The 14716-nt window shown below is 44.2% G+C and overlaps 1 protein-coding gene across 1 annotated transcript in view; it reads left to right on the forward strand.

Annotated features, from left to right (window-relative positions):
• Positions 1–14716, forward strand: part of uggt2 (UDP-glucose glycoprotein glucosyltransferase 2) — a 740193-nt gene that overhangs the window by 367422 nt on the left and 358055 nt on the right. The window contains exon 21 of the mRNA XM_068034396.1: positions 10878–10972. Within this exon, the coding sequence (XP_067890497.1) occupies positions 10878–10972 (95 nt within the window). The remainder of the gene's footprint in view (positions 1–10877; positions 10973–14716) is intronic.

Raw genomic sequence — 14716 nt, forward strand, 5'->3', positions numbered from 1 at the left:
CAGGCCTCGCTCTTTGCCAAGGAGGCCTCCAAGATCATCTTCCGGTAAAGAATCCGCTCCATCGAGCAGGATGAGACGTGCTCGCGTTACTTCTTCCAAAAGGTACACAGAGAGAGCTCTGTTATCAGCAGCCTGAAGGAAGAAGATGGCTCGGTAACGTCTTCGCAGTCCGACATACTAAGGATCAGCAAATCCTTTTATGCTGGGCTGTATGACGCGAAGCCCACAGACAGCAGAGCCTCCCAGTCCTTCCTGTCATCTATCACAGAGGTCTTAGATGACAGCAGGAGGGAGAGATTGGACAAGCCGCTAACTCTGGATGAGCTGACAAAGGCCGTCGAGTCCTTCGAGACGAGTAAAACTCCCGGAAGCGACGGCTTACCGGTCGAGTTCTACTCGGCCCTGTGGGATTGGGTCGGCCCGGACCTGTTGGAAGTATACGAGAGTATGTTCCTGGCCGGCAGCATGTCAGAATCCATGAGGAAAGGCATCATCACCCTCATTTACAAGCAGAAGGGGGAGAGGGCAGAAGTCAGAAATTGGCGGCCCATCTCACTGCTTAATGTTGACTACAAGATTCTGTCCAAAGTCATAGCCAGTCGAGTCAAATCTGCTCTGGAGTTGGTGATTCACCCCGATCAGACCTGTACTGTACCCTGCAGGAAGATCTCTGATAGTCTCGCGCTACTCTGGGATACGATCGCCTATGTACGGGACAGGAGGTGGACACCTGCCTCATCAGCCTGGACCAGGAGAAGGCTTTTGACAGGATATCGCACACCTACATGATGGACGTGCTTTCCAAAATGGGGTTTGCGGAGGGAATCTGCAATTGGATCCAACTGCTCTACACAAACATCAGTAGCGCAGTCTCAATCAATGGGTGGGAATCGGAAAGTTTCCCGATCCAATCTGGAGTCGGACAGGGCTGTCCTCTCTCCCCGGTCTTGTTTGTTTGCTGTATTGAACCCTTTGCTGAGTCTATTAGGAGGGATGCGAGCATAAGAGGGGTGACAATCCCAGGCAGTGGAGGCACTCAGGTCAAAACCTCCCTGTACATGGATGACGTCGCCGTCTTCTGCTCGGATCCGCTGTCCGTGCGCAGACTGATGAGCATCTGCGACCAGTTTGAACTGGCCTCGGGAGCCAAAGTTAACCACGGCAAGAGCAAGGCCATGTTCTTTGGGAACTGGGCTGACCGATCCTTTGTCCCCTTCACCGTCAGGTCAGATTACCTAAAGGTGCTGGGGATATGGTTCGGAAGGGCCGGGGCGTGCACCAAAACATGGGAGGAGCGAGTAGCCAAGGTACGACAAAAGTTGGGCATGTAGGGGCAGCGATCTCTCTCCATTGTGGGTAAGAACCTGGTCATCAGGTGCGAGGCGCTCACGTTGTTGCTCTACGTGGCGCAGGTCTGGCCCATACCCCACTCCTGTGCTGTGGCAGTCACCCGAGCCATTTTCCGCTTCATCTGGGGATCTAAAATGGACCGGGTCCGGAGGGACACGGTGTTCAAATCTCTGGACAAGGGTGGGAAAAATGTACCCAACGTGGCCCTCATCCTGATGACCACCTTCGTGTGCGGCTGCATCAAGCTGTGTGTAGATCTCCAGTACGCAAACTCCAAGTGTCACTACGTGCTGAGGTTCTATCTGTCCCCGGTGTTGCGAAGTATGGGCCTGGGCACATTGCCGCGGAACGCTCCATGCAGTTGGGCCGTGCCGTACCGCCTATCCTTCGTGGAGCAGTTTCTGCGGGAAAACGCCTTTGACCACCGGTCCATCAGGCAGTGGTCTGCACGGAATGTCCTCAAGGCCCTACGGGAAAAGGAGACGATGGATCCTGTCGGATGGTTCCCCGAGCAGACCGTCAAAGTCATTTGGCGGAATGCCTCATCACCAGAACTTTCAAACAAGCACCAAGACGTAGCTTGGCTGGTGGTGAGAAGGGCCCTCCCCCGTCAGATCCTTCATGCACACCCGAAGTCTCGCCCCCTCCGCACAGTGCCCCCGCGTTGGCTGTGGTGGGGAAGAGACGGTCGCCCACCTCCTCCTGGAATGTGTCTTCGCAAAGCAGGTGTGGAAAGAGATGCAGTGGTTTTTGTCGAAGTTCATCCCAAGCAGCTCTGTAACACAGGAGTCTGTGCTCTACGGGCTGTTCCCAGGGACGCACACCGAGACAAACATCAACTGCTGCTGGAGGACTATCAATTCGGTGAAAGACGCCCTTTGGTCTGCCCGAAACTTGCTGGTCTTCCAGCGCAAAGAGTTGTCCACCACCGAATGTTGCAGACTGGCACATTCCAAGGTCCAGCACTACGTGCTGAGGGACGCACTAAAGCTTGGGGCAGCCGCAGCAAAGGTTCAATGGGGAAAGACCACAGTGTAAAGTCCCCCCACCAAGCTGAACTGAGGGGCTGGATCCATGGGAAACCCCTCGAACTGTATTGGAGAAATTTTGTGTGCTGTAAATGTAAAAATGTATATGGCATGACAATGAAATGGAAGGGTTGTGAGGCAACTCACTCCTGTTTTGAAGTAAACTGATCTGCTTTGCACTGTCTGTATTCTTTGACTTGATGCTGTTTTAAACTGTTTGGGAATGTAATTTTTACAGATTTTTATGAATAAAGTATATTTTGGAAATAAAAAAAAAACATTGGCGCCGGACGCCGTTGCCAGGACAGCTGGTCCATCCCCTCCCCGTCATTGGGGTGGGCAGCTGCCCCGGCCATGCGAATGAGCCACCAAAATAGGCGGTGGGCTTTTAAAATGCAGCCCGAAGAGTTTGCAAAAGGTTATAGATAAGTTAAGTGAGTGGGCAAAAAATTGGCAGAAATCACATAATGTGGGAAAATGTGAGGTTATCCGCTTTGGTAGGAAGAATAGAAAAGCAAAATATTATTTAATTGCAGCAAGACTACAGAATGTTGTGGTACAGAGGAATCTGGGTGTTCTCGTCCATGAAACACACAAAGTTAGCGTGCAGATACAGCAAATAATTAGGAAGGCAAATAGAACATTGTCCTTTATTGTGAGGGGCTTGGAATATAAAAGTAGGGAAGTCGTGCTACAACTGTGCAAGGCATTGGTGAGTACTGCATAAAGTTTTGGTCTTCTTATTTAAGGAGGGATATACTTACATTGGAACCAGTTCAGAGAAGGTTCAATAGGTTAATTCCTGGGATAAAGGGTTTGTCATATGAGGAAACGTGGAGCAGGTTGGGCTTATACTCATTGAAGTTTAGAAGAATGAGAGGTGATCTTATTGAAACATACAAAATTCTGAAATAAAAGCAAAATACTGCGGATGCTGGAAATCTGAAATAAAAACAGGAAATGCTGGAACCACTCAGCAGGTCTGGCAGCATCTGTGGAAAGAGAAGCAGAGTTAACGTTTCGGGTCAGTGACCCTTCTTCGGAACTGACAATTATTAAAAATGTCACAGGTTATAAGCAAGTGAGGTGGGGGTGGGGCAAGAGATAACAAAGGAGGTGTAGATTGGACAAGGCCACATAGCTGACCAAAAGGTCATGACTGTGGAATCACGGGTCTTCTGTGAAATCGGCCATTTTGTAAACTTTGCACGTTTTATTCATTGACACAAGGCTCACCTCACTGATTGCTGGCCATGTTGCAAACATCACACGTTTTAGTGATTGACGCAAGACTCAATTTGCTGATTGGTATATGAGGGGGAGGGTTTCCATTGCAGTTTTAAGAGAAGCAATCTCAGGTGCTAGCAGACAAGTGAGAATGCGAGAATGAACAAATCAAAAATGGCCAGAACCATAACATCGAGTGAAAGAATTTGGAAGACAAATTCTGCGTGCCGACAGTGGTATATTGTTTTGTACAAGCTGCAATGTTTCTTTGGATCACATGTAGTGGGCAATGATTCAGCGCAACTTAGAGTCTGAAAGCCATCGCAGCAGAAAGAGAGCATCTGACACAACACTGTTGGAAAACAAACACCCAAAAGCAAGGAAAGATTTCAGCTCTTTTTAAGAAGTTGACAGAGAGCTCAACAATTTGTCATTTGATTATAATGGAACTTGTTGATGCTTTTGCAAGTGCCAACATACCATTGGAAAAACTTGATCACCCAAAGCTGCAGGTGTTCAGTCAACGTAATATACAAAATGGTGGTTGCATAGCAAGTTAAATAAACAAGACAGGACTATCAACTGAAGGTTTTTGCTACACATTGTGAGGAGATGACGTCTCAGATTAACGCATGTGAGTTTTCATGCTCGCATTTAAGCTCTGATTTCAGCGACAAGATAATGTGACCTGTTTATAGTCAGCTTTATACAAGGGTTTTTGAGTATGCGGTAAATACCATTTGAAACCCGAAACCCTCCTTGTCTTTTTTTTGTTTTGAAGAGATAATTTTCATGGTTTGTTGCAACACTGTGACATTTACTATTTAAATATGTGAAATCGTGACATTCACAATTCTTAAAATGCCGTGACCGTGAAATTTGTCAAATTTGACCGTGAATTTGGTAGGGCACTATTTATATTAAGGCTGGAGGAAGAAAATAAAACCTTAGAGAAATCTCATAAGCAAGCATTCTGGTAGTAAATCGTATGAGCAAACGGGGGACGGTGGCGTAGTGGTAATGTCACTGAACTAGTAATCCCGAGGCCCAGGTTAATGGCCTGTGGACATGGGTTCAAATCCCACCATGGCAGCTGGTGGAATTTAAGATCAATCAGTTAAGAAATTCAATTAATTAAAAAATATCTGGAATTAAAAGCTAGTCTCAGTAATGGTGCCATGAAACTATCATCGATTGTTGTAAAAATCCATCTGGTTCACTAATGTCCTTCAGGAAAGGAAATCTGCTGTCCTTACCTAATCTGGCCTACATGTGACTCCAGACCCACAGCAATGTGGTTGACTCTTAATTGCCTTCAGTTGTCAAGGGCAGTTAGGGATGGTCAACAAATTCTGGCCTCGGAGACATAGAGTTACACAGCACAGAAACAGGCCCTTCGGCCCATCGCGTCTGTGCTGGCCATCCAGCAAACAAGTATTCTAATCCCATATTCCTGCACTTGGCCTGTAGCCTTGTATGCTATGTGTTTCAAGTGCTCATCTAAGTACTTCTTAAATGTTGTGAGGCTTCCTGCCTCCACCACCTCTTCAGGCAGTGCGTTTCAGATTCCAACCACCCACTGGGTGAAAATTCTTTTCCTCAAAACCCCCCTAAACCTCCTGCCTCTTACCCTAAATCTATGCCTCCAGGTTCTTTACCCCTTCGCGAAGGGAAAAACTTTCTTCCTATCTAACCTATCAATGCCCCTCATAATCTTGTACACCTCAATCATGTCCCCCCTCAGCCTTCTCTGCTCCAATGAAAACAACCTCAGCCTTTTCAGTCTCTCTTCATAGCTGAAATTCTGCAGCCCAGGCAACATCCTGGTGAATCTCTTCTGCACCCTCTCCAGTACAATCACATCCTACCTATAGTGTGGTGCCCAGAACTGTAAACAGTACTCCAGCTGTGGCCTAACTAGTGTTTTATATAGCTCCATCATAACCTCCCTGCTCTTATATTCTGTACCTCGGCTAACAAAGGCAAGTATCCCATATGCCTTCCTAACCACCTTATCTACCTGTGCTGCTGCCTTCAGTGATCTATGGACAGGTACACCAAGGTCCCTCTGGCCTTCTGTACTTCCTAGGGTCCTACCATCCATTGTATATTCCCTTACCTTGTTAGTCCTCCCAAAATGGATTACTCCACACTTTTCAGGATTAAATTCCATTTGCCACTGCTCCGCCCATCTTACCAGCCCATCTATATCTCCCTGTAATCTAAGGCTTTCCTCCTCACTATTTATAACACCACCAATTTTCGTGTCATCTGCGAACTTACTGATCATACCTCCTATATTCATGTCTAAATCATTAATGTACACTACAAACAGCAAGGGTCCCAGCACCAATCCCTGTGGTACACCACTGGTCACAGGCTTCCAATTGCAAAAACAACCCTCGACCATTACCATCTGCCTCCTGCCACTAAGCCAATTTTGGATCCAATTTGCCAAATTGCCCTGGATCCCATGGGCTCTTACCTTCTTAACCAAACCTTGTCAGCGATGCTCATGAAAGAATAAAAAAAATCACTGAACAACATCTACAACAGCGTCGGACCAGTCAAATCGTGCAATGTGAATAAAACCCTGGACTTTGATTGCAGAACTGGCGGACGTAAATACAAAATTACCAAGCATCCAGCAAGACTCATAGATATTTTCCCAATCAAAGAACAAAGAACAGTACAGCACAGGAACAGGCCATTCGGCCCTCCAAGCCTGCGCCAATCTTGATAGCTGCCTAAACTAAAACCTTCTGCACTTCCGGGGACCGTATCCCTCTATTCCCATCCTATTCATATATTTGTCAAGATGCCTCTTAAACGTCGCTATCGCACCTGCTTCCACCACCTCCCCCGGCAGCAAGTTCCAGGCACTCACCACCCTCTGTGTAAAGAACTTGCCTCGCACATCCCCTCTAAACTTTGCCCCTCTCACCTTAAACCTATGTCCCCTAGTAACTGACTCTTCCACCCTGGGAAAAAGCTTCTGACTATCCACTCTGTCCATGCCACTCATAACTTTGTAAACCTCTATCATGTCGCCCCTCCACCTCCGTCGTTTCAGTGAAAACAATCCGAGTTTATCCAACCTCTCCTCAAAGCTAATGCCCTCCAGACCAGGCAACATCCTTGAAAACCTCTTCTGTATCCTCTCCAAAGCCTCCACATCCTTCTGGTAGTGTGGCGACCAGAATTGCACGCAATATACTCAGTGTGGCCTAAATAAAGTTCTGTACAGCGGTGGTGGACATGAGGAATAAATTATCTGGAACAAAATTGATTTACAGCAGAGTTTGAAAAATGTCTAATTAATGCTCAGATTTATAGGACAGGTGTAGGTGATTAAATACTGAATGGAATGCAGTGGTCCATATGTTGTTGGCGTAGCGATGACTGACTGACATGTAACTGGTCAAGTTGACAAGTTTGGATGAATGTTGTGAAATGTTGCTTGGAGATTAGAGCCTCCTTTCACGTAGGAAGCTTAAGTGTGCTTCATTGCTTCCCTCAAAGGATTAATTGGTCTGGGTAAAGTTCATAATGAGCCATATTGGTCCATGGAGGGTATGGACCCAATAGGCATTTTTTAAATTCTTTATGCTTAAATGTATCCTGACATGGAGCTTGTCAAGGTACCTCTTTATTTTTTTTTGCATGAAATTGCCCTGACCCAGATCTTACCTATTTTTCCATTTTGTATAAAAATTTACATTTTGGCTCCTTTAACATAGAAAAATGTTTGGCCATGGGAGCACACCACCTCTCCCCTCCTGCCCACCTCCATGACTAAGACCGCCAGCACCGCGTCCATGAATGTAAGAGCTCTGTCTTTCCTCGTACTCCATTTCTGCAGCTCCGACATGCATTCAGTGTAAGTACAGGCAACCAGCAGCAGTTCTGTTCCACTGAGTGCAGCTCCCCTTCAAGAGTGACAGACTGCCTTTAAAAGGAGCAGGCTGGTTGCACTATATGTGATCAGCACATGCTGGTCAGCTACCTGCTGAGCACTGAGTCTGCCAGCAGCGTGGACCCACTCGAACCAATGCTGCATTCAGATAAATGAGGAGACTCACCAAGTTTACATGCTGTCTGACTCATTGGTAATAGGTGTGGGCAGGTTGCAAACCGCAAGCCCACCTCCCCACCACCTGAAAATGGGCATAATCAAATTTTTAACCCTGGGTGTCGTGCTACCCAGGAAAGTATACTGAAATATTTCCTAAGCAGGAAAATTGTCATTGTAAGTGGATCATGTCCAGCATGTTCAGTATATCCTGCTATGTTTTATTAGTGGAACACCTTTTGGCAGGTACTGACAGTGATATCCAATATGTTTAACTAGTCTAGTTATCAGTATATCACTGTGGTGATTCAGTTCAGCTTTGTAGGCAGAATGCTGATGTTGAAGATAGGGTTCAAAGGTAACAGGATAAGATCATAAGATCAAAAGAACGAGGAGCAGGAGTAGGCCGTCCGGCCCCTCGAGCCTGCTCCGCTATTCAATAAGATCATGGCTGATCTTTTTGTGGACTCAGATCCACTTACCCGTGCTCTCACTGTATCCCTTAATTCCTTTATTGTTCAAAAAGCTATCTGCCTTAGCTTTAAAAACGTTTACTGAAGAAGCGTCAACTACTTCACTGGGCAAGGAATTCCATAGATTAACAACCCTCTGGGTGAAGAAGTTCCTTCTTAATTCAGTCCTAAATCTGCTCCCTCTAATCTTGAGGCTATGCCCTCTTGTCCTAGCTTCACCTGCCAGTGGAAACATCCTCTCTACTTGTATCTTATCTATTCCCTTCATAATTTTATATGTTTCTATAAGATCTCCCCTCATTCTTCTGAATTCCAATGAATATAATCCCAATCTACTCAGTCTCTCCTCATAAGCCAACCCCCTCAACTCCGGAATCAACCTAGTGAACCTCCTCTGCACCCTCTCCAGTGCCAGTACATCCTTTCTCAAGTAAGGAGACAAAACTGCACACAGTACTCCAGGTGCAGCCTCACCAGTACCTTATACAGCTGCAACATAACCTCTCTGCTTTTAAACTCAATCCCTTTAGCAATGAAGGACAAAATTCCATTTGCCTTCCTAATTACTTGCTGTACCTGCAGACCAACCTTCTGCGATTCATGCACAAGGACACCCAGGTCCCTCTGCATAGCAGCATGCTGCAACTTTTTACCATTCAAGTAATAATCCTTTTTACTGTTACTCCTACCGAAATGAATGACTTCACATTTATTAACATTGTATTCCATCTGCCAGACCTTTGCCCACTCACTCAATGTATCTATGTTCCTCTGCAAAGTTTCACAGTCATCTGCACACTTTGCTCTGCCACTCATCTTAGTGTCATCTGCAAACCTTGACACCCTACACGTGGTCCCCAACTCCAAATCATCGATATAAATTGTAAATAATTGCGGTCCCAACACCGATCCCTGAGGCACACCACTAGTGACTGATTGCCAACCAGAATAGCACTCATTTATCCCCACTCTCTGCTTCCTGTTAGTCAACCAATCCTCTATCCATGCTAATACTTTACCCCTAACGCCATGCACCCTTATCTTATGCAGCAGCCTCTTGTGCGGCACCTTGTCGAAGGTCTTTTGGAAATCTAGGTACACCACATCCACTGGGTCCCCATTGTCCACCTTGCTCGTAATGTCATCATAGAATTCCAAAAGATTCGTCAAGCATGACCTGCCCTTCATGAACCCATGCTGCGTCTGCCCAACGGGACAATTTCTATCGAGATGCCCTGCTATTTCTTCCTTAATAATAGACTCAAGCATCTTCCCCACTACAGAGGTTAAGCTAACCGGTCTATAATTCCCCATCTTTTGTCTACCTCCTTTTTTAAACAGTGGCGTCACATCTGCTGTTTTCCAATCTGCTGGGACTACCCCAGAGTCCAGCGAATTTTGGAAAATTACCGCCAGTGCACCTGCTATTTCTCCCACCATCTCTTTTAGTACCCTGGGATGTATTCCATCAGGGCCAGGAGACTTATCAATCCTTAACTCCATTAGCTTGCCCAATACTACCTCTTCCATAATAATGATTGTTTCCAGGTCCTCACCTACGTTCGTCTCTTTGTCAGTTACTGGCATGTTATTAATGTCCTCCACTGTGAAGACCGATACAAAGTACCTGTTCAATGCCTCAGCCATTTCATCATATCCCATAACTAAATTCCCCTTCTCATCCTCTAAAGGACCAACGTTTACTTTAGCCACTCTTTTTCGTTTTATATATTTATAGAAACCGTGTAATTAATGTAAATGTCACATTACAGGCTGCAAGCCATGGACAATTAGCATGAGAAAATATGAAACAAGGGAAGTCAATTTTCACTGCTCCAACTTGCTACTTCTACGGCTATGTTTGGGGCTTTAATTGCACCTATTTAACTACTATATAATTCTTCCTGTTCCTCAAAGATGACGATAGAAACTCTGGGATATTACTAAGTCTTCTCTGTTTGGCATTTGTCTGCTGTCCTTCACTTATAACATTCGTTCAACTCAGCAACCTTAAAACTACAGAATATTCATTCCATGATTATGCTATTAGTCCAGTCATGCCATCCTTTGCAGGCACATTGTCCCAATCCAATCACATTGCATGAAGTATTTGATCACAGCAAGCTGCATCGACCCGTATAACTCATAGTCTAAGTTGAACTGCTTGCTTATATGTTCATCAACTCTGCTTTTGAGCATTTTAAAGACATTGATCATGTCTCTTTTTGACCTCACAACTTGAAGGCAATTGGAAAAGTCATATTGTGATGTTACTGACCTTGTGCTCTTAATCTTAAAGCATGTTCCTTATGGATTTTATGTTGTGGAAATCTCTTTTCCTCTATAGTATTTGAATTGCAAAACTTCGGCAACAAAATGCCATTTCACCAACATAATTTTTTTCTGTCTGGGAAAGAAATATGGCAGCAGAAAAATTAAATTTCAAACATTATCCTTGCTTTATTATGGGCCTTTTTATTACCAGAAGAATCCAAACATTAGAATTGATGTATCAGTTTTTGTTTTTGTAACAAGCACTGCATTTCTGATCAGACTTGATCTATTCTTTTTCTGTCTAGAAACTAAGACTATAGTGATTTGGCTTTGGTAATCTAGGCGTGTTACAAAAACCTATAACTTGCTTTTTTAATGGGATAATTATATAAATGTCACCAAAAAATTGCCACTGACCATTGCAACAGTCACAAGAGTATTTCTTACTTTCAGATGAAGACATAATTTATCCAGTGACTATCTGGATTGTTGCTGATTTTGACAAGTTGTCTGGGAGAAGATTACTGCTCAATGCTATAAAACAAATGGTGAGTTTCTCATGATTTAACTATTCTTAGCAATTTCTGACAGTGTGTGTTAAATACTCCATTGCCTCCATATTATCTTTGTCCACGCTACAGATGGCAGCGTTATTTTCCCTCCATTTCTCCCCTTTGTATTGGTTCACCTATAGTTATCCATATGTTGGAAATACACAGACCAGATAAGTACCTTTCATTTGATAACTATTTAGTATCAGTCCACACCATTGTTATAATTGGTGAGATGTTTGAGCATCTAGAAAGTTCGCTGAAAGTCCAAAACATGTCTGTGGTATGTTTCCCAGTCATGGATTAAGATTCTTTCGTACAAATAAAATGAGCCAGATTTTGCAGTCAATGGTGAATGAATGGCACCTGGCATCCATTACACTTACAAACTTACCATGGGGTTTTGCACTGGCATTTGCTGTGATTAGAAAGCCATTTTGGCATACAGCACCCTCGACAAGGGATCTGGGACCGGGATGAACAGGGCAAGCAACTGTGCATCTCCTGAACCAATGAGATTTAAGAATCATTAATGAGCAGCGCAAAACTTGAACTAGAAAGTGTAAGTTAGAATCTTTAATTCAATGTCAAATTATGCAAAGAAAGCAAAATAAAAAGAGGGGAGGAAAGATAGGATTAATATACAGAAGGAAAGTATTTTTAATTTTTCAAAGTTCGAACATTAATTAACATTAAACAAGAAAAGGGTGTGTGATGCATGTCAAGTGAATTCTCCAAATGAGAACCAGGCCATATACAATAATTTTAGAGGGGAGTTAAAGAGGAAAATTAGACTGGCAAAGAGAGAATATGACAATAGAATGGCAGGCAACATAAAAGGGAGCCCAAAAACGCATGTACATAGTAAGCGGGTAGTAAGAGGTGGAGTGGGGTCTATTAGGGACAAGTAGTGTAATATATGCTTAGAGGTGCAGAGCAAGGCTAATATACTTAATGAGTGGTCACTAAGGAAGTGGAATCTGACAAAATATCGGTAGAAGCAGAGAGAGTAGACGCAATGGATAGGATAAAAATTGAGAGTTGAGGGTACTAAAAAGGCTGGCTATGCTGAGGGTAGATAAGCCAGCCACCTGTTCCGAATGGCTTGCATTCCAGATTGCCAGAGGAAGTGGGGATGGAGACAGTGGAATGGCTTGCCATAATATTCCAATCTTCCCTGGATACAGGGGATGTGCCAGAAAATAGGAGAGTGGCAAATTTATTTATTTACAGATACAGCATTGAAACAGGCCCTTCAGCCCACCGGGTCTGTGCCAACCATCAACCACCCATGTATACTAATCATACATTAACCACATATTCCTACCACATCCCCACAATTCCCCTGCCTATACTAGGGGCAATTGCTAATGGCCAATTTACCTATCAACCTGCAAGTCTTTGGCTGTGGGAGGAAACCGGAGCACCCGGCGAAAACCCACGTGGTCACAGGGAGAACTTGCAAACTCCACACAGGCAGTACCCAGAATTGAACCCAGGTCGCTGGAGCTGTGAGGCTGCGGTGCTGACCACTGTGCCACCCAATGTGACGCCCTTATTCAATTAAGAGTATAAGGACAGTCCTAACAACTACAGGCCAGTTAGTTTTAATGAGTGGTGGATAAGATTTTAGAAATAATAATCAGGTAAAAAATCAACACACACTTAGAGAGGTTTGAGTTAATTAAGGATGGTCAGCATGCATTTGTAAAAGGCAGATCATGCTTGACTATCTAATTGAATTTTTTGATCAAGTAGCAAAGAAGGTTGGATGTTATTTCTATGGATTTTAAGAAAGCATTTGACAAGGTACCACATAAAAAGCTGGTGAAGAAAATTGAGGCTCATGGAATAGGAGGGTCAGTGTCCAATTGTATAAAAGATTGGTTTAAGGACAGAAAACAGCAAGTCGTAGTAAATGGTTGCTTTTCAGACTGGAGGATTGTAGACAGTGGTCTTCTCCAAACGTCAGTGCTAGGACCACTGCTTTTTTTGCTATATATAGATGACTTGCATCTTGTAATACAGACTATAATCTCAAAATTTGCCGATGACACCAAACTTGAACGTGTGGCAAACAGTGAGGATGATATGAACTGCCTGCAACAGGACATAGATGGAATGTCAGTAATGGAAAAAAATAAGTCCTAATTAAACAATTTATTAAAAAAGAAACTAATAGCAAATAGGAAATTCAAATCCAGGCTATTGACCTTCGGGTCATTCCAGTCAAGTCTGCAATTAGCAAATTTTGAATTTACAGTACATACGAACATACGAGCATCTGAGGTTCCAAAGTCGCACAACCCTCTGAGAGAAAAAAATTCTCCTCATCTCTGTCCTAAAAGGGCAACCCCTAATTTTAAAACAGTGCCCCCTAGTTCTGGACTTACCGCAAGAGGAAACATCCTCTCCACATCTGCCTTATCAAGACCATTCAGGATCTTCTATACTTCAATCAAGTCTCCCCTCACTCTTCTAAACTGCTGTGAAAACAAGCCCAGTCTGTCCAACCTTTCCTCATAAGACAATCCGCTCATTCTAGGTATCAATCCAGTAAACCTCCTCTGAACTGCCTTCAACACCTCTATGTCCTTCCTTAAATAAGGAGACCAAAACTGCACACAGTATTCGAGATGTAGTCTCACCAGTGCCCTGTATAACTGAAGCATAACATCCTTACTTTTATTTTCAACTCCTCTCGTAATAAAGGATAGCATTCCATTAGCCTTCTTTATTACTTGCTGTATCCGCATACTAACATTTTGTGACTCATGCACTAGAACACCTAGATCCCTCTGCACCTTGGAATTCTGCAGTCTTTCTCCATTTAAGTAATCTTTTTTATTCTTCCTACCAAATGCTCTGCTACCACTTCCCAGCTTCCAGAAGCAGTCCACCCACTATGGACCCAGTTCAGGGCACTTTACTCTATCCAATGCTTCACCAAATTGGAGTGGCACTCTCGCCCATTAATCAACCTAATTCTGACATTCTTTAGCAGACCCTATTCCTGTTGCATTTTACACTCTCTCTACCCCTCAGTTAATGCTTAAACATCCTTCTTTCTCTTTCCCTCCTGATCAATTAATAATGGTACCCTCTGCTCTTTCCATCCTCCCCCTATCCAGTATTGCTTCTGTTATCTCTCTCCTGTGAAACGGTGCTTCCATTTTGCGCCCAATCATCCCCGAAGAACTGCTCTTGGCTTCTTTCCTTTCTGTCTTCCTCCTACTCAGAACTGTTCTTGTTTCCCCATCTCTCCCACTCTATCATTCTCTTTCTCTCTCTCTCTCTTCTCCCATCCACAATTTGCTGTTCCCTGCTTCCAATGCCCCCATCCCCCCCGAAAGAGTTTTCTCTCTCCTCTTTTATCCCCTACTGAGAGCTCCCACCCACAATGTTACAACTTCACTCACTACAAGCAAGCAGCAAGCAGGAACTAAGGGAAGTGGCCTGGCCTGTGCTGATTTTCTTCAGCAAATGCAGACATTGCCACTGTCTGCAACAAACAAGCATGAGAAGCATTTATGTAGGTCCCGGGGGGACCTTTGCAAAAGTCTGAAGTCTGGTATTGCATGCAAATGAAGACAATGTCCTTGCAAGTCCGATATCTCAGTCTTCTAGTTCATGAATACCCTCCGGGTCCTGTTTCCCCTCAGAATATTTTCACTTTCTCCTGCTCCTCTTCCCTTGCATTCTACTCCAGATGAGTACTTTCACAGTAATCCTGTAAAAGCC

Source organism: Heterodontus francisci, chromosome 6 (assembly GCF_036365525.1).
Source record: "Heterodontus francisci isolate sHetFra1 chromosome 6, sHetFra1.hap1, whole genome shotgun sequence".
In the NCBI taxonomy this organism is placed as follows: Eukaryota; Metazoa; Chordata; class Chondrichthyes; order Heterodontiformes; family Heterodontidae; genus Heterodontus; species Heterodontus francisci.